At 44.8% G+C, this 24474-nt stretch overlaps 1 protein-coding gene across 9 annotated transcripts in view; it reads right to left on the bottom strand.

Annotated features, from left to right (window-relative positions):
* Positions 1 to 4133: 4133 nt before the first annotated feature.
* MAST4 (microtubule associated serine/threonine kinase family member 4) overlaps positions 4134 to 24474 on the bottom strand; it is a 554271-nt gene continuing 533930 nt past the window's right edge. For 6 of the 9 annotated variants that reach the window (XM_059417990.1, XM_059417991.1, XM_059417995.1 and 3 more), the window contains 6 exons: positions 23217 to 23417; positions 20661 to 20890; positions 19991 to 20113; positions 11118 to 11254; positions 8783 to 8964; positions 4134 to 8418 (listed from right to left, as the gene is read on the bottom strand). In XM_059417990.1, the coding sequence (XP_059273973.1) occupies positions 4547 to 8418; positions 8783 to 8964; positions 11118 to 11254; positions 19991 to 20113; positions 20661 to 20890; positions 23217 to 23417 (4745 nt within the window). In that variant the 3' untranslated portion in view covers positions 4134 to 4546. The remainder of the gene's footprint in view (positions 8419 to 8782; positions 8965 to 11117; positions 11255 to 19990; positions 20114 to 20660; positions 20891 to 23216; positions 23418 to 24474) is intronic. The other 3 variants (XM_059417992.1, XM_059417993.1, XM_059417998.1) reach the window with 1 other exon arrangement.

The raw sequence follows: 24474 nt of genomic DNA, 5'->3' as shown, positions 1-24474 counted from the left end.
CCAGCACCACCCTGAAGGATGTGGGCAGGTATCTGCAGGAATCACCCTAGTCCCCCAAAGAGTCAATCTGTCTCCAGCCTGGGAACAGCACTTCATGGCACTGTGTAACATGGTGTATGTATTCCAGAGGGACAGAATTTTCAGGCAAAGGATTTTTATTTAGGCAGGTTAGGGCTGGAGGTTATGGTGTTGGCAGGCTGACATATGAAACCCCAGTCAACGCAACACGCTTGCTTCAGGCCCCACGAACATCTTCATTCTTCACGTCCTGGCTACTGACAGCCGTCTCCAAGCAGTGTTAATGAAACAGGAGCTGAGCATTTGTTACAGGCTTTCAGCTGCACCGTGGTAATAGACGTTCTGCAAAGCTGTGTGCGGCAAGACCTAGCAATCATAGACAGCAGATCTTTCTTTTCTCAACATCAGAACAGGCTTGACTGGCACATCATGGAGGACAAAGGGAAGTCAAGTTTGGGGGCTTTTGGAAGGCATGGTTCCAGAAATCAGTGGGATGTTGTTGTGTGTTTTTCCTTGAGGACTGGTGCGAAGATCCCAGCCTGTGGCCCAAGGAGTCTGAACTGCCAGAGAACTTGAATCTCAGCCAGACTGACTGACTTTCAATAGGCAAAAAGTAATGAACCCGAGGTTCAACAAAGGCACGGTCATTTCTAGCTTTTGTAGATAGACAAGATGTGGAGAATATTCATGGGCACAGACCTAGAAAAAAAGAGGACTAACACAAATCACTGCTTTTAGAATGGGTTAAAACCATATTGGTAGGTGGGAAATTAAAATTTAGAGAGCTGCCCTACCCTTGAGTTGCTTCATTACTGGCCTGTATGGAAGGAAGCAGATTTCTGTAGTTAAGATTAAGCTATACTTCTTCATGTTACATTTGTGTTACGAACCGAAAATGCTAGATGGGAAATTGCCAACTGACTCATTAGAATTAATCAAGGAGCCCTATTACAGAGAATGATTAGCTGCCTTGGCTTGAGGTCTCCCACCAATTACCAAACATGTAATTTTGCCCTGTATGATTTTTCTGCATGTTAAGAGACAATGAGATGGCTTCGAGCATTCACAGAGGGGCCCAGACCTGAATGCAACCACATGACATCTGGAGATGTTTAGAAAGGTAGACAGCTTTAGAGCCAGGAAAAAAAAAAACAAAAACAAAACAAAAAACCTGGATGCTAATATAGACTCTCTTCACAGCGTGTATATTAAGTGAATGACATCATCCATCTGGGGCTATTTCCTCATCTGTAAAATAGGGATGCTGCTACCATCTGGGTTGGGGCTCAAATGACATGGAAGATGAAAAGTATCTTGCCCAGCACTATGCATGCACACACACACCTAAATATACAATAAATGTTAGGCTGCTTCTTTCATTTCTGGTGGTTTCAATGGCTTTGATTATAAAAAGGGAGAAAGGAAGAGAGAGAATGAACGAAGACAGGGCAAAATGCAATTGATGGAGGAAGGTTTCTGGAGAACTGAAGGAGCTGGTGTCCCTGAGAAGGAGACTGTATGGAGACAGTGACTGTGGTGTGGAAGGTGTCAAGTTCTGCAGGCAAGGAATAAGGTTGGTAGAAAACATAGGAAGGCGTTATAGGAAGACTTAATCTTTAAGAAGAAAGCATTTGTGTAAGTAAAAGAAAAAAAAAAATTAGGGGCACCTGGGTGGCTCAGTCAGTTAAATGTCTGCTTTTGGCTCAGGTCATAATCTCAGGGTCCTGGGATCAAGTCCTGCATTAGGCTCCTGCTCAGTGGGGAGTCTGCATCTCCCCCTCCCTCTGCCTCTCTGCCTATTTGTTCTTGCTCTCTCCCCCTCCTCAAATAAATAAAATTAAAAAAAATTAGTAAACCATTCCCCTCCATAAAAAGCCATCTGTAAAGCTGCATACTTCCCATAATATACAGTTATATTCAGTAACATTTTAGGGATCTATGTATACACATAAGGAAAGAACATGTTAGTCATTATCTTTTCATGCTAAATTTTTATTTCAATGTTATGCAACTGCATAAGTATAAATATTTGTTCAATATACAACAATTAGGACATCCATAGGGAACTTCTTAGAGAAAATAAGACTGCAAACACTTTATTGCACAGATCCTAACAGACTTTGAAGCTGGTCAACCTACAGCTGGGAGTTCTACCGAGGAGCACATCTTACAATCACAGGAGACTGACTGGAGAGAACACAGGAGAATTCCTACCAGCTGACTGGAGAGGTTTACAACAACAAACAGGTATTACATGAATGCAACCTGAAGTACTCTTTACTCATCCAAAATGCAAAAACATATTTGGCAAAAATGATAATACACTATACAAAATATACATAAAAATATCATTTGTAAACGAGCAGCTAGTTGTGCTTTAAAGGAAACTGGACAGTTAAAAAGCAAAGGCTGTAAACCATGAACTACCTCCCCGATACATCTGTCGAGGTGTCTGGATACAGAAGACTGGGTTATGACAACCACCAAACACAGATATGAATTATAAATGTTGAGACCACTTTGGAAACCCATTTGAGTTCTTTTACAATACTTATTTCTTCTACAATTTCACGACAGAGCGATGGGGAAGAGCTGAAACTACGTGGGGGAAAAAAAATCAGGGGCAAGGAGACTTTTTACTTTTATTTATTTTTTTCCATTGCCATCTCATTGTACAATGAAGGACAACCAAGCAGTCAGTTAAGTTATGCCTTTGTTTTTGGAGCAGGGTTTACAGCCTCACTAAATAATTTATAATCCAGAGGCTGTGCTTAGAGGAACAATTTTATAGCTTGAAGATACTAAGACATCCGAGGGGGTTTGGGTGCCGAATTAGTATTTATTGGTAATATTTTTTTCTCTTGAAGAACAAAACAGAACAAAAATCCTGCTATGGATCCCAAACATCTTATAAAGACTTATCTGTGTGTATTTTCTCTTAGTGCCTTTAGTACTTATGTCAGCAAGTGTCGTCTTACAATATAAAACAAGCCACCAGGACAACTGCAACGAAAACAAACAAAAACCCCCTCAGCACTAAAATGATTTGACAAATTCTACATATTCCATGGTATACAAAATTTAAATAAGGCTTAGCAAAAGTAAAAAGGACACATTCAAGCACCAAATAGCTCCACCGGGTCTTTTTTTTTTTTTTATTAAAAAAATGCTGCTCTTTATTAATACAGTATTTATTTTTTTTTTTTTTGCATACAAATAAAGAGATTGTGTTATGTAATGTATGGAGCTACTCGATGCATCAGAAATGAATGTGAAACCCAGGAACTTGCTAAAAACAGCAAGCTTCATCTACAACATAAGGCCCCAGCTATGTATTAAAATGTATCTGATGTCCTGATTATTCATTAATATATATGCTATGATGCCAAAATCCACCCCCTTTTTCCCCTCGAAAAAAGCAAAATTTAAAACCTCTTCCAATGCCTGATCCTTCTTACTCGATTTAAGCACTGTCAGATTCGTGTGCAGCCAGTAATTTTCCTTTTTGTTCAAGAGCAGGGCTGGTGCAAAAGTCCTATGAAATGTGTGCTTCTTGGACTAGTGACTCATAGCATAAAGGCCTGAGTTTAAGAGCATGGAAAGAAAAAGAAGGGAAAGTAAGAGCAATAAAGTTGACGTGTGTTTATAGCCCACACTCCAGCGAGGGTGAAGACCCTACACACACACTCACAGACAAGGACAACTGGCCTTTCAGACAGTTGGACCCAGGATCAGAACGTCCACTAATGGCTGTGCAGTGACAATGGTTAGCTCCCTTGGTTCCGGCCATTCCTAACGGAGGAAAGCTTCCAAATGCGGTGATTAGAGTAGTTCTTGCTTTCGGATCTGGAAACACAGGTAGCCAGATACAGTACTACCAAAATCTCCCCTGAAAAGTACACACAAAAACTCACGATCTACTGTATCTAGGACTTTCTTCCACCTTTAACTCTACTTAGAATGCTTTAACTTAGAAAAATGTAGTCTTGAAATATTCTCTTAAACCACAGACCAAAACATGTGGGTGGGTGCATATGTACACGAATAGGAGCGTAGCTCTACTTTTTAATACACCCATTTTTAACCGTTTTGCTTCATTACTACATTATGATAAGTGGTAAAGCAAAAATCTTAACTGGGGAAAAAAAAAAACAAACAAAACAAAGCTGTGGTAAACAACGCAATCACAGCAGCAAGGTACCGACTCTCAGTCCCAAACCAAACACATTGCTAGGTATTTACAGAGAAAATCTTTTTCCTCAGCAACCCTCAACTGTAAAGTTTATTCCATTGTTGTTGTTTGTACAAACACTATCTGGTAACAGTTTTACCGGTAACGATCGGGAAGGCAATTGGAAGAAGGTCCCCTCTTTCTTTCCGACTTTCTCTCCCTCTCCCAGTCCATCCGCAGTGAGGCACCAGGCTCTGCCCGGCGGGCGTTGCCACACAGTGCTGGTTTCGAAAGGTAGTCAAGACTCAGGTACACATTCAGGTCGGGTCTCCCTAGTCTGGCCTGGGGCTTGCCCCACTACGAGGCCTTTTTGTGAGGGCTGCTACGCACACTCTCTTTCCCCCGCCTCTGCCGGACCACAAAGTCCTTCTCAGAAGAAAGGGTGATGGGCCGGTCAGGGTTTGGAGCTGGGGACGCCTTGGTGACTTCTCTGCCTGGGTTCTGTTTCCGAGTCTGAGGGGGCTGGGTTGGGACAGGCTCTTTCCCTTTGGTTTCTCCTGCGGTGGCAGTTACTGACAGGGCCCTGTCCCGGTGGCCGGCACCCCCCACCACACTCGGGCCAGGGTGGTGCAATTCCAGAGTGACGGTGGGGCTCCGAAAAGATGGCAAGGAGTCACTCTTGGTCATGTGGGTTCTGCCATCCCCCCCAGGCAGGGCCTTAGCCGCAGCCCCGCCAGCCTTGGTGGAAGACGCGTCACTGCCACTCGTGGTGGCCTCTCGCGCCCCCGGTCTGGCTTCAGGAAAGCTGGAAGAGTAACTCAGAGACTTCTCCGGGAGGGCAGTGGATCGCAAAGAGCTCTGCCCAGTGGCCGAGGGTGACCGCTTCATGCCACTGGGCTTGCCTGCCTCATTCAGCGGCTTCTGGGCACTCAGCCCTTTCCCCTTGGCCTCTGACAAGCCCTTCCCAACAGCAGCTGCTGGCCTCTCTGTGCCTTTTGGCCTGGCCTCGCTAGATGCCAGGGGAAGGCTGGCCTCAGGCTTCCCACTCTCTGTGGCGACATAAAGTGCTTCAGTGCATTTCTTGCCCTCAGACTTCCTGTCAGTGGTAGTGGTGGCCAGTGAACTTGGACTCACGTCTGTCTGTTTGCACAGAGGTGGGCAGTCTTTCACAGTGGATGGTTTGGGGTGCTTTGGAGACAGGTTTTGCTTTTCACTGACAGTGGCGGGTTTCTGGTCTACCAACTCATCTACTCCTGGGCGTCTCTGCCATGGCAGGAGCGTGGGCTTCTCTAGCCCTTCCGGGGGATGCCCCAAACTGGCGGGTTTCAGCCTGGTGTCTAGAAGACCCCCTTCGGCCTGCAGTGGGACTGAGGGTCCACCTCCTCCCTGGCCCATCGCATCGCTAACTGTGTTCTGGGAACCTGGGAGGGCAGGGAACGCATCCGAGATGCTCTTGCTGCAGCCCTTCCCCTCTCGGCTGGGGCCAGCAGGGGGCTGAGAACCAGGCTCTCTGCCCACTGCAGGACCACTGCTTAGCTTCTGGGAGGAGAGGGCCCTGTCTGGGTGCTTCGACTTTGGAGGGCTCGGGTCAGGGCCAGGCCTGGGCTTGTGGCTGCTGCTTTCACGGTGCGCTGTGGTCGGCTTGGGAGGGCCCTGGAGGCCGGGGCCGGGTTCTGCAGCACAGGGCTTGCCCCCGGGCTCTCCGCCTGAGCCGTGGCTCAGCGAGCTGCTGTGTGGCCGAGCCGCCAGGCCGTGCAGTTCTTTGGTGACTGGGACTGGCTGAGAGCTACCGCTGACATGCTTCTGCGGAGGCTGTTCCTTCCCTTCCAGCTCCTTGGGACTGTCTCTCGGCAAGACGGGGAAACCAGAGAGGAGGTCTCCTCTCCCATTCTCAGGGCCGGGTGGCGGCTGGGAACGCTGGGCTGGAGGGGCTTCTGGCTGGGGCTCCGTGCCACCTCTTCCTCTGCCCAGCTCCTTCTCAAGAGTCCCTGCTGAAGGCAAATGAGAGTCCTCCCTCGCCAGAGGCCTCACCTCCACGCGGCCATCTCTGGGGCTTGCTTTGCCACAAGACCCCCACGCTTTCTGTGTGGGGTGGGGCTGTGTGTAGCAGTCAGGGTGGGGCCTTCCCCCAGAGGGGAGGTTTCTGGAATCATCACGGGTTTTAGCAGCTTCTGGAGGACACAGCTCGGTGGAGGGGTCTCTTTGAGAGTCAACCCTCAGAGCAGACCGCTCGCCTCTGGCTGCGGAAGGGCCCCTTTCAGAGGATTCCCTCCCACTCAGCTTCTCTCTCGAGGGGGTACTTTCAGGGGGCAGCAGGCTGCGGGACCTGGATGGGTCGGTGCTGTGGGGGTTCTGCCCCAGGAAGGGGAGGAGTTTAATGTCGGGGCTGTGGTCTTGGTGTTTGCTGGGGCCCCCCTCCTTCTGCTGGGGATTGCTTTCCATGACCGTCACTGGGCTCCTGGCAGCATGGGAAGCTTTCCTGTCCCGCTTTATGTCTGGCTCAGGCAAGGAAGCTGCTGGTGAATTCTGAAGAGCCCGGCTAGAGGATGGGAACCGGGACTCCAGCAGGTAGGACTTACTCATCCTGAAGCTGGCAGAGGAGGGCTCTCTCTGACCTGCTGTGTCACCCTTCATGCCCCCGCCGCTGGGGAGAGCTGGTGGCACAGAGGGCTCCACATCACTGGCTGGGCTGGGGCTCTGTGCAGGCTCTGGGGACGGCAGCTCTGTCTTGGAGGCCTGAGGTCCAGACAGGAGCGCAATATCCAGAGTGCCCTCAATTGGCTTCAGGCAGGACACGGACCTACCTTCCATCTTATACTCAGAGGGACTTTTGCGGACAGGTGACTCAGGAGCGACCAAGCCCGGCTTTTCCCCTCCACCATCCACCCGGCCAGCGAGGGCCTTGAGAGGGACAAAAGCAGCAGCACTGATCTGAGCCGGGTGGGCACTGCTGATGAATGCTCGGCTCTCAGAGGCTGGCAGGGCCTCCTGCTGTCCACCCACAGCCCGGACTGGGTTCCCAGGCAGGCTTTCGTGGGCACTCGAGGTCATCTTGGGCTTGAGCACAGAGCACGGGCTGTCATCTTTGTCTTCAAGGGACACTTTCTTTCGGAGGTAATCGATGTTGGCCAGTTTGCTGTCTAACTTCTCACATCGGAGACAATCCTTGGCCTGGGAGGCCTTCTCCACGTTCTCCCCCTTCGTGGAGCTAGACCTGTCTGTGGAGTGACAGAGACTGTCCTGGAGGGTGCTGGCAGCAGAGGTGCGCTTGAAGTCACAGATGCCCTGGCTGTGGTCCCCGGGGGCCAGGACATGGCCCGTTGCTGCCCCTTCTGAGGTCACCCCCTCGCTGACCCGAACGCTGGCCTGCTTGTGAAGAGCCCCCTTCAGCAGACTGCCCAGGGACTGGGTCTCCTGCAAGGCCCCTTTGTTTTCAAAATGGTTTGACCTTTCTAAAGCCTTTGGGTATATTTTCTTCTCTCTTTCTTCCAGCCTCAAAGTCGAGAGGTTTTCTAAATCACTACCAAGTCCATGGGATTTCTGTTGGGGTTCCTGTTTCTCCAGGAACCCATCCGGTTTCTTCACTACCACCTTGGCCTTCAGCTTCTCTCGGTCCAGCTCGTCCACAGACTCCTGCCTCCCCAGCTTCCGGGAGACAGGGCGCTTCAGGCAGCCTTGTTCAACGGGCCTGGCGCGGCTGAGTGAGGGTGCGTCACACACGTTCTCCTCCAAGCTCTGCAAGGTCACTTCCCGCTGAGGCTGTTCCCGCTGCACTTCCTCCTGGGTCACCTCCAGGCTGTGCTTGCGGGAACACAGGTGCTTTTTGTCACTGCCATAGGAGGGGGAGAGCTTCTCCTCCGACTGCACGCGCTTGAGCAACGGGGACCTTGGGGGCTCTGCGCTCTTTGGCCTCACGATATGTCTGACGATGGTGGGCGGGGAGTGCATTTTGCTGGGGAAGGCTTGAGCGATCTTGGAATTGCCAAGCGAGTGTCCCAACAGAGGGGATGGTGACCGCTGGGGGGAGGTGGGCTGTGGCGTTGGAGAGGGGGTCCTGGCCAGTGGGGAGAGAGGGATGCTACCAGCCGACTTGCGCCTTCCCGACCGGTAGCGCTGTCCGCTGAGTTTGGGGGCCAGGCCATGAAGGGTACTGGGTCGGATGTGTCCTGACCCTGCTGGGGAATTGGGGGCACTAGAGCTTGGGGAGCTGCTTTGGGAAGAATTAGTACCTGTGGGTAGAAAACAGAAAGCCATGAGCAATGGACTCCTTCCCTTTCCCTTCCATGCTTCCAACCCAAACTCTTTTCTATCAACTTAGATAAAGGTCAGCAAATTGTCTCAGCATTTAACTCTAATGAATACATGCTTTTCAGATACATCTTCCCCACATCAGGGTCCAACCCAGTACTTCCTGTCTTAATGTTCTAAACAACCATATCTCACGATGGCCCCATAAATCCTGTTCACTACCATCTACACCCTCAACCATCTTTCATTAACCTGGAATAAGCCTCCTGTCCCTCAGGAGCTCACATGGTGATTCTGACCACCTCTCAACTCTCCCTTGCTGCGTGGGCCAGGAGACTAGCTCACCTGATGGGAAGTCGGGGGTGGAGCGATAGCTGGGCGTCGGCGACCGGGGAGACAAGCTGTGCGTGGGGGAACCCGGGAGGCTCTCCCCTGAGGACAGGGACCGGTTCAAGCAGGAGAAGCTTCGGCTGGTGTGGAGCAAAGGAGAAGGCTGCTTGGCTAGTTTTTTGAAAAGGGATCTTCTCCTGGAGTGAAAACCGGAGACAACAGATTAGATTCTACACTTGGGGCCTCCCCGTCCCCTGTGCAACACCTCTGCAGTCAGCTCACACCTCGGCAGCATGGACAGCGGTCCCGGGGCAGATCCTACCCTAAGGTGCAGGTTCCCACTTTCAAATTAAAAACCTTGTGACTTAGAAAGGAAGAGTCTTTGATATTATACAGTGGAAGCTCTCCCAATTCTCCAATACTTCAGGCAGAGCTGAGAAAAAAGGAAAAATATAAAACACATGCGACATTTACTCATTTCTTTGTCAGGTTTATGAGGAGGGTGTTTTTGACCTGAAAGCTTCTGAGCATGTACCCTCAGATTCAATAACACAATTTAATTAAGAGGTAATACCAAGTAAATCTCTGAAAGAAAAACCATTATCTTAGATATAGAATTCTTTAATGGTGATACGCTGGGCAGTGGCTTTATCTAGAAGGGGCTGTTTGCGGTGCTTATACCACAGTGGGCTCTTGAAAATTCCTAATGACAATGCAGGCTACACATTAACATAGAAAAAGCGAGAAAGGTGAAGAAAGGTGAACCGAAGCTTATCGTGTCAGCAGGGCACCAGACGCTATGCTGCAGCAGAAGCAAATGTGTATTTAGTGCTCAAAAAGCGTATCTTAAAGCAATAAAAAAAAAAAAAAAAAAAAAGAGCTTCTGACGGCTAAGAAATGCAAGTGGCTCTAGAAAGTTCTTTTACCTTTGCCATTATGCAAGCCTCACTCACCCCCACAGTGAGCTTAAGCACACGTTTAAACACTGCTACCCCTTTGGAAAAAGTGTGTTCTGTCTAACTTAAAGCACAATCCAGATACAAAGCACACATTAAAAAAATTTAGGAATCACTCATTTATCTAATATCTAATAGACTACACATCTCAGAACTGGTGTGTTTAATTTTAATCAAAGCAATAAATGTAGTTGGGTTAAATAATGACATCATCTTATACAGTTCATAATGAAGAACAGCAAGTGTGCTTGCTACTCTGTCCTTGGCACACTTGGCTGAGAAATCACTTTCTACTCCTTGAGCTGTTTCTTCTGTCTGCACATTGCTACAGAACCTCTTTATACTATGTTTTCGTTTTTCAGTTTTAGAAACTATCTATTGACTTCCCAGCACAGAAGATGAGGATTAAGCTTCTCCCCAAGCACCCTTCTGCCTTCTGACCAAATACACTTCCCTTTTTCTATTCCTCCCTCTACAACTAACCCAAAACTTTCAGTTAGAGAAAAGGGTGGTCTTTTTTCCTCTCTATTTTTATATTATAAATACTGTCCACGGCTGGGCTAGGCAAAGCATGATTCCACTTCCTTTCTTGTATGCTTTTGTCTTTCCTGGAATTAATAAGCATTCTTTTTTTCATTTGCTTATTTTCCCACATTTCTATCACTAAAAATCCTCTTAATACAATCAGACACATTAGATCTAAGTAGGCAAAGGAGGGATACTGCTGGGACATCACGCAGGGAGCCCATCCAGACAGCTGACTAGGGAGAAATGTCCCCCCGGCAAGCACATACACGAAGCTTGCCAGTGTGTGCAGAGAGCACAAAAACACTCACAGTGCCTCCCAGATTGTAAATGTGTACCCCAGTTAGATCTTCAGCCAGTAAAACAAAACCTCTTTACTTGTAGGCTTACTTGGATGCTTTTAAGATATAGTTATTTCCAAATATCTGCCATTTAAAAAATTGTATGTTTTCAGGTAATGTAAAGGCTATTATTAAATGTAGATTTAATGCTAAAAACTGCCTGAAGAGCCAACACCTTAAATCCAACTCACCTGAAATGAATTCTAGAGGCTTAAGAAACAGTAAATGGCTTTTCATGGTACCCACACAGTAAAAAAACAAAAAACAAAAACCAAAAAAAACCAAAAAAACAAAACAAAACAAAACACCAATCTGAATTCTCCTACAATATAACTCTGTAAATCTTTTCATTGTGAAAAATAATGCTATTATGAATATGAACTTTAATGTACAAATATCTGAACCACAGCATGAAATTTCTCACAGAGCAGTGGGTCTTTCTCATACAGACGTGTTTAAGTTAAGTAAGGAGTAACTTTCCTCCAACAAGGTATATACCAAAATCGCAAAAATACTGCTTTAACTAACCTTTCTAGACTTTCTTTCTTTTTAGATTTCTTGCTCCGCCTCACCATCCGGCTCTTATAGCTGTTTCTCCTGGCTGGTCCCGTTTTGATTGATGTGTTTTCAAACGGGGTAGTAGTGATTGACACCTTATTTCCACTCTATAAAAAAAAATGGGACAGGATTAAAGGGATATTCTGGGAGGAAACAAGATTTGGAACTGGGCTAGGAGATTCAAAGACAAATAAAGATACTTAAAGACATATGTACAAAAGCCTTCCATTTCTAAGTAACCTTTTAATAAAGCAGGAACATCCTAATAGAACACAAAGGGTAGACAGCAAAACGACAGGTTTCTTTAAGAGGCTCTGGACTCCACAGATGTGAGTTCAAATCCAAGTCCTGTGACTGCAGGAGATTGCTTCTCCTCTCTGGGCCTCAAACACCTGACCTGTCTACCAGCGGAATCAGACCTACCTCACAGAGGCTCATGTGAGGACTCCACGGGATGGAGTTAAGAAAGTCTTTAGCACCAAGTGTGACATGTGGAAAGTGCTCCATAAATAAGTTACCTTCATCCATAGGTATGGAGTATAAATGTGCCCAGGGGCTGTCTGTTCTTGGTTGATTTATTTTACTTTTTTCTCCTTTTTGTGTTTTTCCTTTGACCTAGAAATCATAGACTAGGAAAACTGAAAGAGACTTTTATTTTTAAGTATTTTAAAAGATTTCTTTCCTGTCACCCTAAAACTTGTCAGCTTGCAGAACTGGAAAGTTGATGCCAGTGAGTATAAAACAGCTTCTCTTTAACCAGGTCATACATGGGGAGGTAACTCCTGGCAGATTACTGGGTATTTCACTCACTGCTGGAACAGGACTTGCTGGGAAGGCCCTGAGGTTAGAGAAGACAGTGGAGTCAGAAGCCTGGCTGAGGGGTGCCGAGGGCAGATGGTAAGACTGATTCCCTTCACTCCCACATCAATGACCTCTTCTTGAATTTCTTAATAACTGGGGGAGAAACATATCCTTTCAAAGCCACAGTGGCCCTGATTACCTCGAAAAGACAAGAATTATAAGGAGAAAGCTCTTTTTAAAGGTCTAAGCCTGGGAAACACCTAGCAGTTTAGCTCTAAGTGATAGGAGAGTTGAGTATGGTGGGGGTCAGGGGACTCAACCAAGGAGGACTGACTGCTTTCATGTTAACATCTACTCTGCTGCTTCAATTTGGGAAATAATACATGATATTATAAGAAGTAATTGTAGAGCATAAGTGAAAATAAAAATCATGGAGAAACCTATCACTCAGCTAACACTGATAATATTTCAGCATATTTCTTGATCTCTTTTCGGGTACGTATAAATTATGCATGTATACAGACATACTTCAGAAATGATTTTAATCTTAGTTAATCTAATATTTAGCTTTATGTTGTTTTTCCATCTCACATTATACAACTTGGAAAACGTTCCCTGCATCATTGAATGTTCATTGAGAACATAATTTTTATTGGCTGTATAAATAATATTCCATGAGATGGGTGAATCAAAACTTATTTCCATACTTTTCTACTTTTCAATTCTTTTAAGGGTTGTCATAAATAGCCCCATCTATATAAATCACTTGTTTTAATCTCTGTCATTTTCCTTAGATTACATAATTAGAGTCAATGTAGCAAATCAAAGGGTCTTTCCAAACTTTTTAAAGACTCTTGGTACAAACTAATACACTATTTTCCAGAAAGTTTATGTCAATAGGTATATTTATGGGCAGCACATATATACCTTTTTTTCCCCCCAGATTTATTTGAGAGAGAGTCAGACACTTAACTGAGTGAACCACCCAAGTATGCCCATAAATACAATTCTTACCACAGGTTTGTCAAAACTGAGTATTAACATTAAACAAATTCCCAATTTTATACAAATAAGCTGTATCAAGTTTTCATCTTCCTTCTTTGATGGTGTCTCATTTATTTTGGTCATTTCTATCTCTTCAGGAGATAATCTGTCCAGGTCTTATATCCATTTTAGCATGAGCAAGTCTTAGTATTTTGACTGATTTGTAGAGTTCTTTGTACATTTAAGACATGTATTCCCATACCTAATGTCCTAATTGTAAAAAACAAAAACAAAACATATATATACATACATGAATATTATGTATATATACATATATAATATGTAAATATATGTGTGTGTATATATTAGGGAAATAGGATTTGAACTGAAACGAAAGGAAAAAAATATTATTCTGAAAGACTAAACTATATGTTCTGCATGCAAATGCCAAAACTTTAAGAATAACCCTTTATCTGATGGTAAAGACTGACAGTCTATTTCTTGTTTCCATAGAATGTTCAGCTTCTACGTATGAAAGGCCTACCAATGCAGGTTGTTTAGAACAGGATCTTCCCTTCACAATTGCGGGAGGTCCTGCGAAAATAGGAGTCTGTTCTGCATGCCTTAGGTGAATGAAAAGAGCAGCCAGGATGGCTGGAGTTCATCTTTCACTGCCACTCTTTCAACCCTTTTCCATATTCACATACAGACAGGACAGAGACCCTTCGTGACCACTGAGGCTCTCTTAGTATGTGAGTCACTGAACCTGAGTCCAGTTCTACCCTTCCTAACATAATTCGCCATCACCTTTCCTATCTTTATCTACAAGCAGTTAACAATGCCATGCAGCCTTTTTCAAGTGCGTCTTGGGCATTAAAGTGTTTTTCACATATATTCTCTTGCTTTATTTTCACCACCACACCAGGAAGGATGTTTTATTTTTTTACAAATAATGTAAATATTTTACAATAAATATTTGTACATATTTAATAGATACAAATTATATACATTATACATATCCTATATTTAAATTATATATATTTAATATATTATATACAACATATATTTGTATATAATAATGTAAATATTTTACAATATTTTACCATTGCACCTGGTGAGATGGGAAAGAATTGTTATCCTTGTATGAAAGATGGGGAAAATAGATTCAGGGACACTGGGGTTTCTTCTTCCCAAGGTCACAGAGCCTAGTGGAAGAGCTCTGGCTCTCTGACCCTTATCACCTGTGCCACTCGTCATGGGCATGGCACGCCCTGGTCCTTCACCTCTCTTGCTCCCCACAGAGCATGGCTTATACTTAATGGGTGGTGGTGAGGGAACCAGGTACTGGATTAACATAGAGAATGATCAACACATCAGACTGCCAAAAAGAAAATGAAGAGATAGAAAAGAAGCATAAACGTTTTAAGAGATAAACATAAGTGATAAGCCTACTCATCAGAAAATAGTTATGACCACGTTTTTTAAATCAGAGCACATCAGGATTTAATGCTATACTGAGCTCTCTACAAATGTTCCCTTCCCCTATAAAAGCCAGCTCTGGTTTTCTCTTCCTTGTTTCTATATATGACTTGTTCCGGGGGACCGTTTGCTTGACTGACGTAAATACACTGAGAGAATTTCCCTAAGGAGGAATTACAGACACAGAAGATACAGACTCCATTAATGCAGGAGCATTAATGACAACGAAAATGGTAAACGAATAGAAAAACGACATTTTCCGCCAACAGGGTTAGGAATCGTAAAGCCTGCCACCTGGTGGATGCATTGGCCACATGGAGGGCTGTCTGAGCCGAGTGCAATTTGTCTTACTGGGTCAGTTCCTCCTCAATACTTTCTTCCAAAGAACAAGTGAACTCTTCTAAGAGAAATTCTGTGGTACTTGTTTAAAAAACAACAAAAAAGGGGGCCAGCAGACTGTTAAATGTTCAATTTGTTGACTTTTCCTATTAACTATTTGTGTAATTGTGCACGGTGGGAGGGAAATTGCTTTAAGCTGGCTGAACTCAATACAACAGCAGGCTAACCGCACTGCTCCTCTCAGCCTGGCTCCACGTGAGCTTATCGGTTGGCCTTGGATAGCTTCCTGAGGTAGACTATTTTTATATTCCTTTCTCTGCATCACACACAAGGGGACTGTTGCGCGTTCTGTAGATCAATGTCTTTGCTCTGCTTCACATCCTCTACAATCCAGCTCCAACCAACCTGCATGCCCCAACCTGTATACAAACCCGGGCTCTTGCCACGCCCGTTTACTCACGTACCTCAAGCACGTTGAGTTTTCTTGCCCTTCTGTCTGCACACACTCCCTCTGCTCTACTGAGACCATAATGCACTCCCTTCCCACACACTAACGCTCCACCCATAACCTCCAACTCTTCCTCCCTGTCTACCCTAGTTTAAGCTGTCTGTCCTTTGGACTTTGGGCCATATTTACAGTCTGTGTCTTTGACTGCAGACCGATATTGGACTGTCTTTCCACATGAACACTGTACTGCATTACTGGCAATCAGAGAACCTCGGGTATAGGGCACTCTGGTTGGACTAACGCCACGCATGTGCTTTGACACCACACAGCAGGGCGCAAACCCTCTTCTACTCCCTCTTAGCAGGTAACCTCGGACTGCTCAGCCAACATTCTCCTGCTTTGATTCCTTCATCTGTGAAGTGGGCGCACACTGTTATTTACAGCACCTACCTCCCAGGGTGTAAGGATTGTGGGAGTTTGTCTGTTACCTGTTATTCTCAGAGTCCTCTGCTCTAAGACCCTTCAGGACCTAACACAATGCTTTGTACATTTTCTGGGCTCAGTGAATAGGTAGGGAGGGTAATAATGACACTATCTTATGGTCTTCATTTTAGTATCTAAAAGTTCCCCAGAGTTCATAGAAAAGAAATTTCTGAAGCAGGGGCTGATGAAGTTTTAGGGCTTCTTGTATGCACTGGGCATTTAAACTAATGCTATCCTGAAAAAGCAACCTGGTTGAATTGGGAGTTTCCTGATTAGGCAGGTAAAGCCAGACACATTGTTATGTGCCTCAACAGGGACGTCACCCACGACAGCAGTGGGTGAAGAAAGATTTTATTGCTTTGGCGAAGTTCTCGGAGAAGGCTAACCTGAAAGCCGAAAGAAGGTGATTAACTCCTGGTGGCAGGAGAGCGTGGGAGGCAAAGGTGAAGAAGCACACTTTACGGGAGTCAGAGAGGCAGTGGGGCGCTGACCTGGAGAGTCACAGGATTCTGTAATTCCATGGATCCGCCATGTGAAATGACTGCGGACCTAAGTCCCTGCTCCCCCAGCGGGTTTCCCTGCAAGTTGTGAGGGGCAATGAGACCAAAGGTAAAGACCTTAAATGGAAAATGCTTCTGGCGTTCACATTCCAAAAGCTAAGTAAGTACTCTAGGAGCATTTCTAAACAGACACATGGCAGCCCCCACCTTTGCCTAAGGGTGCCACGACATTTCACGAAGCAGCCTGCAAGTATAAACCGTCAAGGAAGCAGCATCCAAGGGAGCGAAACAGAGCTGTTACCCTGGTGCTCCGCGAGCGACGGCATGAGGGCGCCCAGTGTGGGTATCCCTCACTTCACGAGTTGTCCAAGAACTGCTGCTTAAATTTGGAAGAAAGCTGCATGATTACACAGTTCACTGGGAAGATAATTAAATCCCTTGTATCCTTTTTGTTTCATTACACTGGTTGCTCCTCTCCAGTGCTTCCTTTATGAACCAGAGGCAGGATCCTCCGGTTGGCTCTGTGACAGAGACGCCAGGGCTCTCCAACGCGCTGCGGCTGTGTGTACGCAATTTCAGAGCCACACTGACTAGATCCAGGAACGAAGGTGCTCCATGACCAGGGGAGGACACACTGTTACAAATGGGACTGGATTCTGCCAAGAGGCTTTGCCAGAGACCTTCAGGAGAAATATATATTCAAATTCCACAGAAGCAGGTTTTAAAAATCCTGAATCATATCAAATATAAAACAAATTATGAAAATCATCAAATGTCTCAGCCAAGGAAACAAATGCATATTTTCTAAAGATATATATATATATATATATATATACACACACATTTATATATATGTATATATGTATATACATATTTGTTTATTATTTCTTGTGATTTTATGAGCAGATACATGAAATGACAAAGAGATACACTGTGGCTGGAGCCATGCGGCATATAACAATGCTGTTGTAAGGAAGGCAGGAAGCCAAACTATGTTACCATTTCAAATCCCTTTGACCTTCTTTTAAATGCTAATGCCAAGATCTGAAAAAGCTCTAGCAGGATGAATAACAACTAACAGAACCTCACCTGTAAAACACAGACTTACAATCTAAAACAAAAGGTGAGCTCCTAGAGAAGAGCAACTGAGCATTTTAGAGATAGATAAACAACACCTGTCTCTGCCTGCCTGCTTCTTCGGTGGAGAGGTTTCTATATTGGATATGTACACAGTGGGTGGGGGGACCCAAAACAACTTCCCTGGGCTCTTCCTCACAAAGGGGCAATCTGTGAGCCAGCAATGGAGGCAGCCTTGGACCACAGGAGCAGGGACTGTGAAAGAAGCTGCTGGTCAGACTCATGAGTCTGTATATCCCTTCTAGAATTTTGCCCTGTAGAGCCCGAAGTCATTTCAGGTGACTTCCACAGCCAAAGGACCTCCAAGTCAGCGTCACTGCTGTGCCTCCCATTTCTTGGACACTTATTAGGAGTGAGTTGTTGCACACCGGGTGGACAAAGAATATTATCAAGGATAGATGGGGAAGGAAACGAAAAAACTCAGGTCTTACCCGCCATGTCTTCTGTTCTGTTCGGTAGGCACACTGAAAAGCGGAGCCTAACTCGAGCCATTTAATGTTGAATGGTGAACTGAACGGCACGTACACCAAAGACATGAGTCAAGACATAACAGGAGCAACGTGTGGTACTTGGCGCCTCCCATGGTAACTTTTGGACAGCAGGAAAAGGAGAACCCCATTGTTCACCTCAACCCCACAGTTACTGGGTACCCATCTATATCCAGGTATGAGGTGCATGCTGGGATTACATGGACAGCTTTAAGAGTTAAGATCTGCCCTGCAGGGCTCTGTCGGATTTGCTACGTGTTCAGCACGACCTTCAGCGGATTTCCAACACTGCCTATGGCCCTGCAGCGTTCTCTCAATATTGAGTCCCATCCCTCCAGTGATCAATACATGCATTTGTGAGAAAGCTGGCTAGTGTTAGGTAACAATCTGTAGGAATTTATGAGGGCAACGTCAGGCCCCAACCATTCAGACTTCAGTTTTGAGCCCAAGACCCAAATTTCATTAATAATGTGAATTAATCAATGGCAATAACTTTCTTAAAATCTGCTACTTTACAATGGACATTGGGATATGCCTGCTATTAACTACTCTTAAAAACCTAGGCCAGACTCTTAATTTTTTGAAGAATATATTCTTATTAGCAGTGGGAATGACAGGAAAGGAAAAAAGTCATTAAACTGCCCTAAGTTTTGGGAGGCTTAGCATACCCACTTCTCTGTAGTGCCTTCTAGAGTTCTAATTTTCTTTCATGTTTCAAATCAATGAAATTTCTCTGTGATGTCTCTCTACTCACAGAATATTCTCTGAGAAAGTATGACAGCCCTCCCTCTGACTAGTTAAGTTAAACTTTACGTGCTTCCATACATCTCCTGCATCTCCCATACTTCCCAAGGGCAAGGACTATAACAATTCCTGTGTTATCAACATCTACCATCTATATCCGGCACTGGACTCAGAGCACGTATTCTGAAAATGGTCTAAATGCACATTATTTAAATAGCATATACAAATTAATGCTCTCTCAATACCCTGTAGGTTATTTGAAGCTATGGTTCACACCACCTCTCTGTGTAGAAGTCCCTTACAGACCCCTTGGTGCTCAAAAAGCAAGAGGTCATCCATAAACCTGTGGGTGTGTAAAATAATCCTCCAATTAGAGACTGTATTTCGGATCACAGACTTCTTTTTCTGAACAGATTTTACAGGCAAACACAAACTTCATCTTTGTTTTTACAAGACCCATATTTGGAGCTCTAACTTTATATTCTACAGTCAGCAGGTGACACAGCAAGTAACTCAACAGAAATGAGAGGATCAGTGTAGATTTTCTCCCTCCGCTCATGTCCACGCTTCTTGTGATCTTAACTCTATAAGCTTTATTCAGCTTACAGCAGAAAATGATTTATGTTCAAATTCATTTGTATGAGGTGGGGGAAGGCCTAATGATTGCTACCACCCCCTCCTCCATTACTACCTATTTCTGTCATTTATGGTATATGTGCTTATTTTCACAATTCTTTTTTTTTTTTTAAGATTTATTTATTTATTTGAGAGTGAGTAATCGTGCACATGGTGGGGGGAGGGGGAGACAGAGAGGGAGAGAGAGAATCTCAAGCAGACTCCCTGATGAGCACAGAGCCAGATGTGGGGCTCGATCTCATGACCCTGAGATCACAATCTGAGCTGAAACCAAATGTGCGATACTTAACTCACTGAGCCACCCAGAGGTCCCTGTATTCACAATTCTATCTTTCAAAGGAAATTCAACTATAAGAATGAACCTTCATATCTGACCTCACAGTTTAATACCACTTCATCTTCCATTGTACTAGAATAAAACTTAATGATCCTGAAGAAAATTACCCTTAGGATAGGTGATTTCCAAACATTTTACTATGTGAGGTTCATAAAATGGGGGAAAAAAAACAACAACCAAAAAACAAACAAACAAAAAACTTTTGTTATCTGTGATTTAGAATAAGAAGTTCAATTAGGAAGTGACTGGGCAGATATAGGAACATGGTTTTCATGATATAAATAACCAGAGAATTCATATTCTCTTCTCCTTTATATTAAACCTTAGACTATTAAATAGCTTTCTCAGTGATAAGACTGAGTATGTACCACAGAGAAGAACTATAGAACTTAAGGAGAGAATTCTTGGTACCAGTTCTTTCTGATGACCTGCTTTCCCTGTATGGCATGGACATAAAAAGATAATACCTTTAGCAAGAGCTCTATAACTTCCGTGTGGACAAGTCCATGCACCGGTTCTCCATTGATGTGTGTGATCAGATCCCCAGCCTTCAGTCCTGCCTGGCATGCTGGACTTCCTTCTTCTACATTCTAAAGTCCAAGAACAGAGTACACATTCATAAGCCAACAAATGGCAACCCTAACATCTGCTGTTTCTTCTGGGAGAATATTCTGAATTTATCAGCAAATGATCCTAAGCGGAAATCAAGAAGGCATGGTTATTATTCCTTTTCTGTCATCATCCTAAAATAGGACCATTCCTTACAAAATTTCAGGTGAGTGGAGAAGGTAGTTTTGTTTTAAAATAAAAGAAGATCAGAAAAAAGATTACAAAAATAAAACCAAACCAAACCAAACCAAAAAGCCCCAAAAAAGGAACGTGGCAAGAGGACAATCTTTGACAATTTCCACCAGCTTGTTATGCAGAGTGGACAAACAGGAAAGCTTGACAGAATTATGAGAAATTACTAGTTTTTTGTTAAATTCAATGCCCACTCCCCATAAAGGGAAAGGGCATGAACAGGTCTTCAATGTCAGCTTAATGGAAAAACAACTCATAGATCAGCCTCCCAACTTATTCATTTTCCAGGATGGGTGGGAGTGGAAATGAACGAGGATGAGAGGCTGGTGGTCTTACCCAAACAATATGGTGCACCGTGTAGATGTCACTGTCTCCGACATACACCCGGATGGCTCGGATGGTAAAACCATAGTTCTTCCCAGAACTGTGGATCACAACAGGCTGATGTGGACTGGCGGACGCTGCTGATGAATCTCGGCTGGGAGAGGAGTCTCGTGAAGAAGAAGGGTCCGAGGACAGGGAATGGGGGGACATTGGACTCCCCAGTGGAGAAACAGCAAACATATCTGCAACACAGAAGCCAGGCATCAAAGCCAATCCTGATCACACAGATGTCTGTGCAGTCAGCCCACAACGCATCAGCCCTGCCATGACTAGGAGCTTGGCTGCAAGACCAACTCATTCATGTCTCATCAAGAAATAATATAAAAATACTTATTTAACTAGCATGGCTTTCTGAACAGAGGCTATTAAGAGAACTTCAAAAGTGTCTATTTTAACTAATTTTTCAATGAATTCTCTGAAGTTATAATTTCTTATTTCCTTACACTAATTAAAACACACCCAAAACCTAGCTCCTACCTGGCTGTGATAGTTCTAGTTAGCATGTTTTATTTTAATTACAGAAACAAATCACAGATGCACAAATTTCAAGTATGCCTTTACACAGAGAATACTGTGTGGCCCAGAGTAAGAGATCCTCGGGCTTCAAATCTTGCCCTCAACAACTTGAACACGGTTCTTCTCAAACATGCACGGTTAGGAAAGCCATTTATCAACACCCCAGTTGCTTTCTATAGTATTACTGAGCTAATACTCATGAAGCGATTTTGATCAAGCAACAGGGCAATGTTAATTTCTCAACGAATCACTCCTCATTCCTCTGACTACAACTGATTGTCTTCATATGTTACCTACAATTCTGACAATGATTCTGAGAGGATAATGCAGGTGAAATAGAGAAATTTTAACAAACACTTTGTTCACCTTCCACAATAGCAATTCTACTCTGTTCTTCTTGTTTAAGAAGCAAACACACTTCTAATTTAATTGTTGCCATTGCGTTCCATCTTATGAATCTGTGTGAATCTAAACAGATCTTAACTGGTCACAGGAAACTGGGTGTGTGTTTGACAAGAAGAACAATCCAGAGAAGACACTGAGGTTGCAAGGGTGAGCCCCATGGGAGCCAGCCGACTGAGCCCCAGGGCTGCTGAGCCTCACCAGGTGCACTGAGTCCCCTGTGGACACAGAGAGCTCAGACTATCCACACTATCATTTCTTCCCGTTCTTAGGTCTGGCCAAAGTCGAACAAAGCTAAGTGTCTCACTACCATGCTCCTTCATTTTGTGACTGCACGTGGCATCTTGGTTCTCTTTTGTTGGCTACCTTTTCTCTAAAGGTCAAAAGACCAGGTGAGGAGACACACACCGGTGGGCAGTGAACTTTGAACCATGCAAGCAGGCACAGGACAGAGTGGACACACACATACATTGAACCTGCTGGAAAGCCAAGTCCCTGACCCCTTCCCTCCCAAGCGGAACAGCTGCTCTACTTGACTAAGATTTGGACCTTCTCAGCACCTTTCGAAAGCGAACTTACCTTCCCCACCACAGCTGCTCGGGGGCCACTGCCTTTGGGTTATGAGCAGTCATTCAAACAAACTAGGTGTTTGTTTTATGGTACTACAGGGGATGTCTCCCAGCAAAGATATACTAGAGGGAGCAGTACCTCCACGGAAGCAGTTGTTTCTGTCAAATGTCTTTCTGCACAAGCAGGAAAATTTTGAAACAGGAAATTTTGAAAATATCAATGATTCCTTTTAGACATGGTCTGTATTCTTCCCAATGCAAGCTGTCTGCAACAGAATTCAGTTACTACTTGCACTCCCTTGCCGCCATTGGAACTACCGGTAAGTCACCAACCCTAGGGTGTGTATTTCATCTTTTCCAGTGGAATTGCTGTGGACTTGGTGATTTGTGGAGGCAAAACCCAGTTATGGAAAAATATTGCAATTCCACAAAACCATAATTAAGCAGTTTTCCAATACATGGAAGAAAATGATTTGACTGCCAGTAGGAGGAAGCATAGCTCAACAGACAGCGTTGGGAAAAAGTAGAACTTCAGTGCTGTCTGTGACTCTCTGCATCCCTGGAAATGAAAAACTTACATCCTCCATGTCTATTTCCTCATTAATTAGATGAGGAAAAACTATACTTAGCTTTCCAACACAGATGCTATAAGCAGCTCAGTAAAGTATATAAATGATGCCCCATCTCAAGAAGAAAAACTATTCAGAGGAGGTAAATTTACTACTGAACTTGGGGAGAGGGGAGCAGAACAGGAAAGAAAACAAATATAAGAAGGAAGGCATTGTGGGAAGGAAGCCTGCCTCATCTCCCGATGCAGAAAGAAGCCAGAAGAAATCAGAGACACATGCTGTCTGGGAGGCCTGGAGTGCCTGCAGGGAGAAGCTCCTGGAACAGCAGGGTCAACCAGCTACCACTCGCTATCGCCTCTAGCCATCTTGCATCCCCATCAGCATTCCGAACCCGGGGAAGGAGGGTCACATGCGCACATCACACAATTTCATGCGAGTAGATGTCTCTCTACCTCCTGGGATCATGAGGGACAGAGCACTGGCAGAAAGGGACTTTGTGACTTTCCCCGAGATTTTCTTTTTTTCTGTGCTTTCTAATCGCTGCCGGGCCATGTGCGAAGCGGGTTCACTGGATGGCTTTGCGGAATTATCTGTACTGTCCACACACTCGCTTCGTCCATTTATCTGATCCAAGTGCTCTGAAAAACTGCCAACTGCACAAAGAAGAAGGGATAAACACGTTCAGGGAAATCTGGGACCAGAGAGGTAGGGAAAGGGGAAGAGAGAGGGAAGGAAGAACAAACTGGGAAACGTCCTCCCCTGTGGCTCACGGGCCTTATGGTGTCAGGCAAACATTACAGTCATGACCAGTTGGAGAAAGGGGATGTGGAAGAGAGGGAGAGGAAAGTGGCGTCCATTCAGGTGTCACTCTACCTGTCCACGAGTCTGCTTCTTCTCAGCCCCGTGACTCCCCTTGCCTAGAAGACTCATTCCTTTCTAGAATGTCTATCTTACAACCCTTGTAGTGACAACTCCTCCCCCTCATTCCCAACCCACAGAAGGCCATGCTATAAACCAGCACCACCTTATCAACACCATGACCGTCCGCTGTCTAATATGGTTATCCGGTGATATTAGTGATCAACCTTAGCAATGTCTTAATAATGTGGACAACGCTGCTTTGTGGTAAGTGGACATCACCTCATGTCTTCGTGTAGACTTATGCCTGTGTCACCTCATACCATCTTCCCAGGACACCTATACTAGGCTCACACTTTAACTGATAGAAGAGTGTCGGAGGTGTCACCTTGGACTTCTCATGCCATATGCCCCCTTATACTCTCCACTCTTTGCAAACCTCACAGGATGACAAAGCCTATTACCCACTATGTTACTCAGTGGCTCTCTACATCCTCCTGACTTTTCCTCCAGGCAGTGTGTCATTGGCTCTGTCCTGAAGTTATGGGACCCGTGGTAAGATCCTTTCTCCTCTAAGGTTGCTGTGCCTTTATTTTTGTTTATTAACCCTTAAGAGACATTGGAGGTATTCTTTTTGTCTCCTTGTTTTTAGTTAAAAAATTAGGACTCCCCTCAGGAGGGGATCCCAAGGGAATATAACCATGTAGGAGGCAATAAAAATGGAAAATCACTGATGTCTGTCTGGGCAATGGCACACAAAGAGTCAAAGTTTCTGGGCAGAAGTCACATGTGGAGTTCCCGCAGAGAAAAGGTGAACAGCCTCCCCTTTTGGTTCTTCCTACTCTTGCTTTT

Source organism: Mustela nigripes, chromosome 12 (genome assembly GCF_022355385.1).
Source record: "Mustela nigripes isolate SB6536 chromosome 12, MUSNIG.SB6536, whole genome shotgun sequence".
Taxonomy (NCBI): Eukaryota; Metazoa; Chordata; class Mammalia; order Carnivora; family Mustelidae; genus Mustela; species Mustela nigripes.
This window is presented reverse-complemented; position numbering and strand designations above follow the sequence as displayed.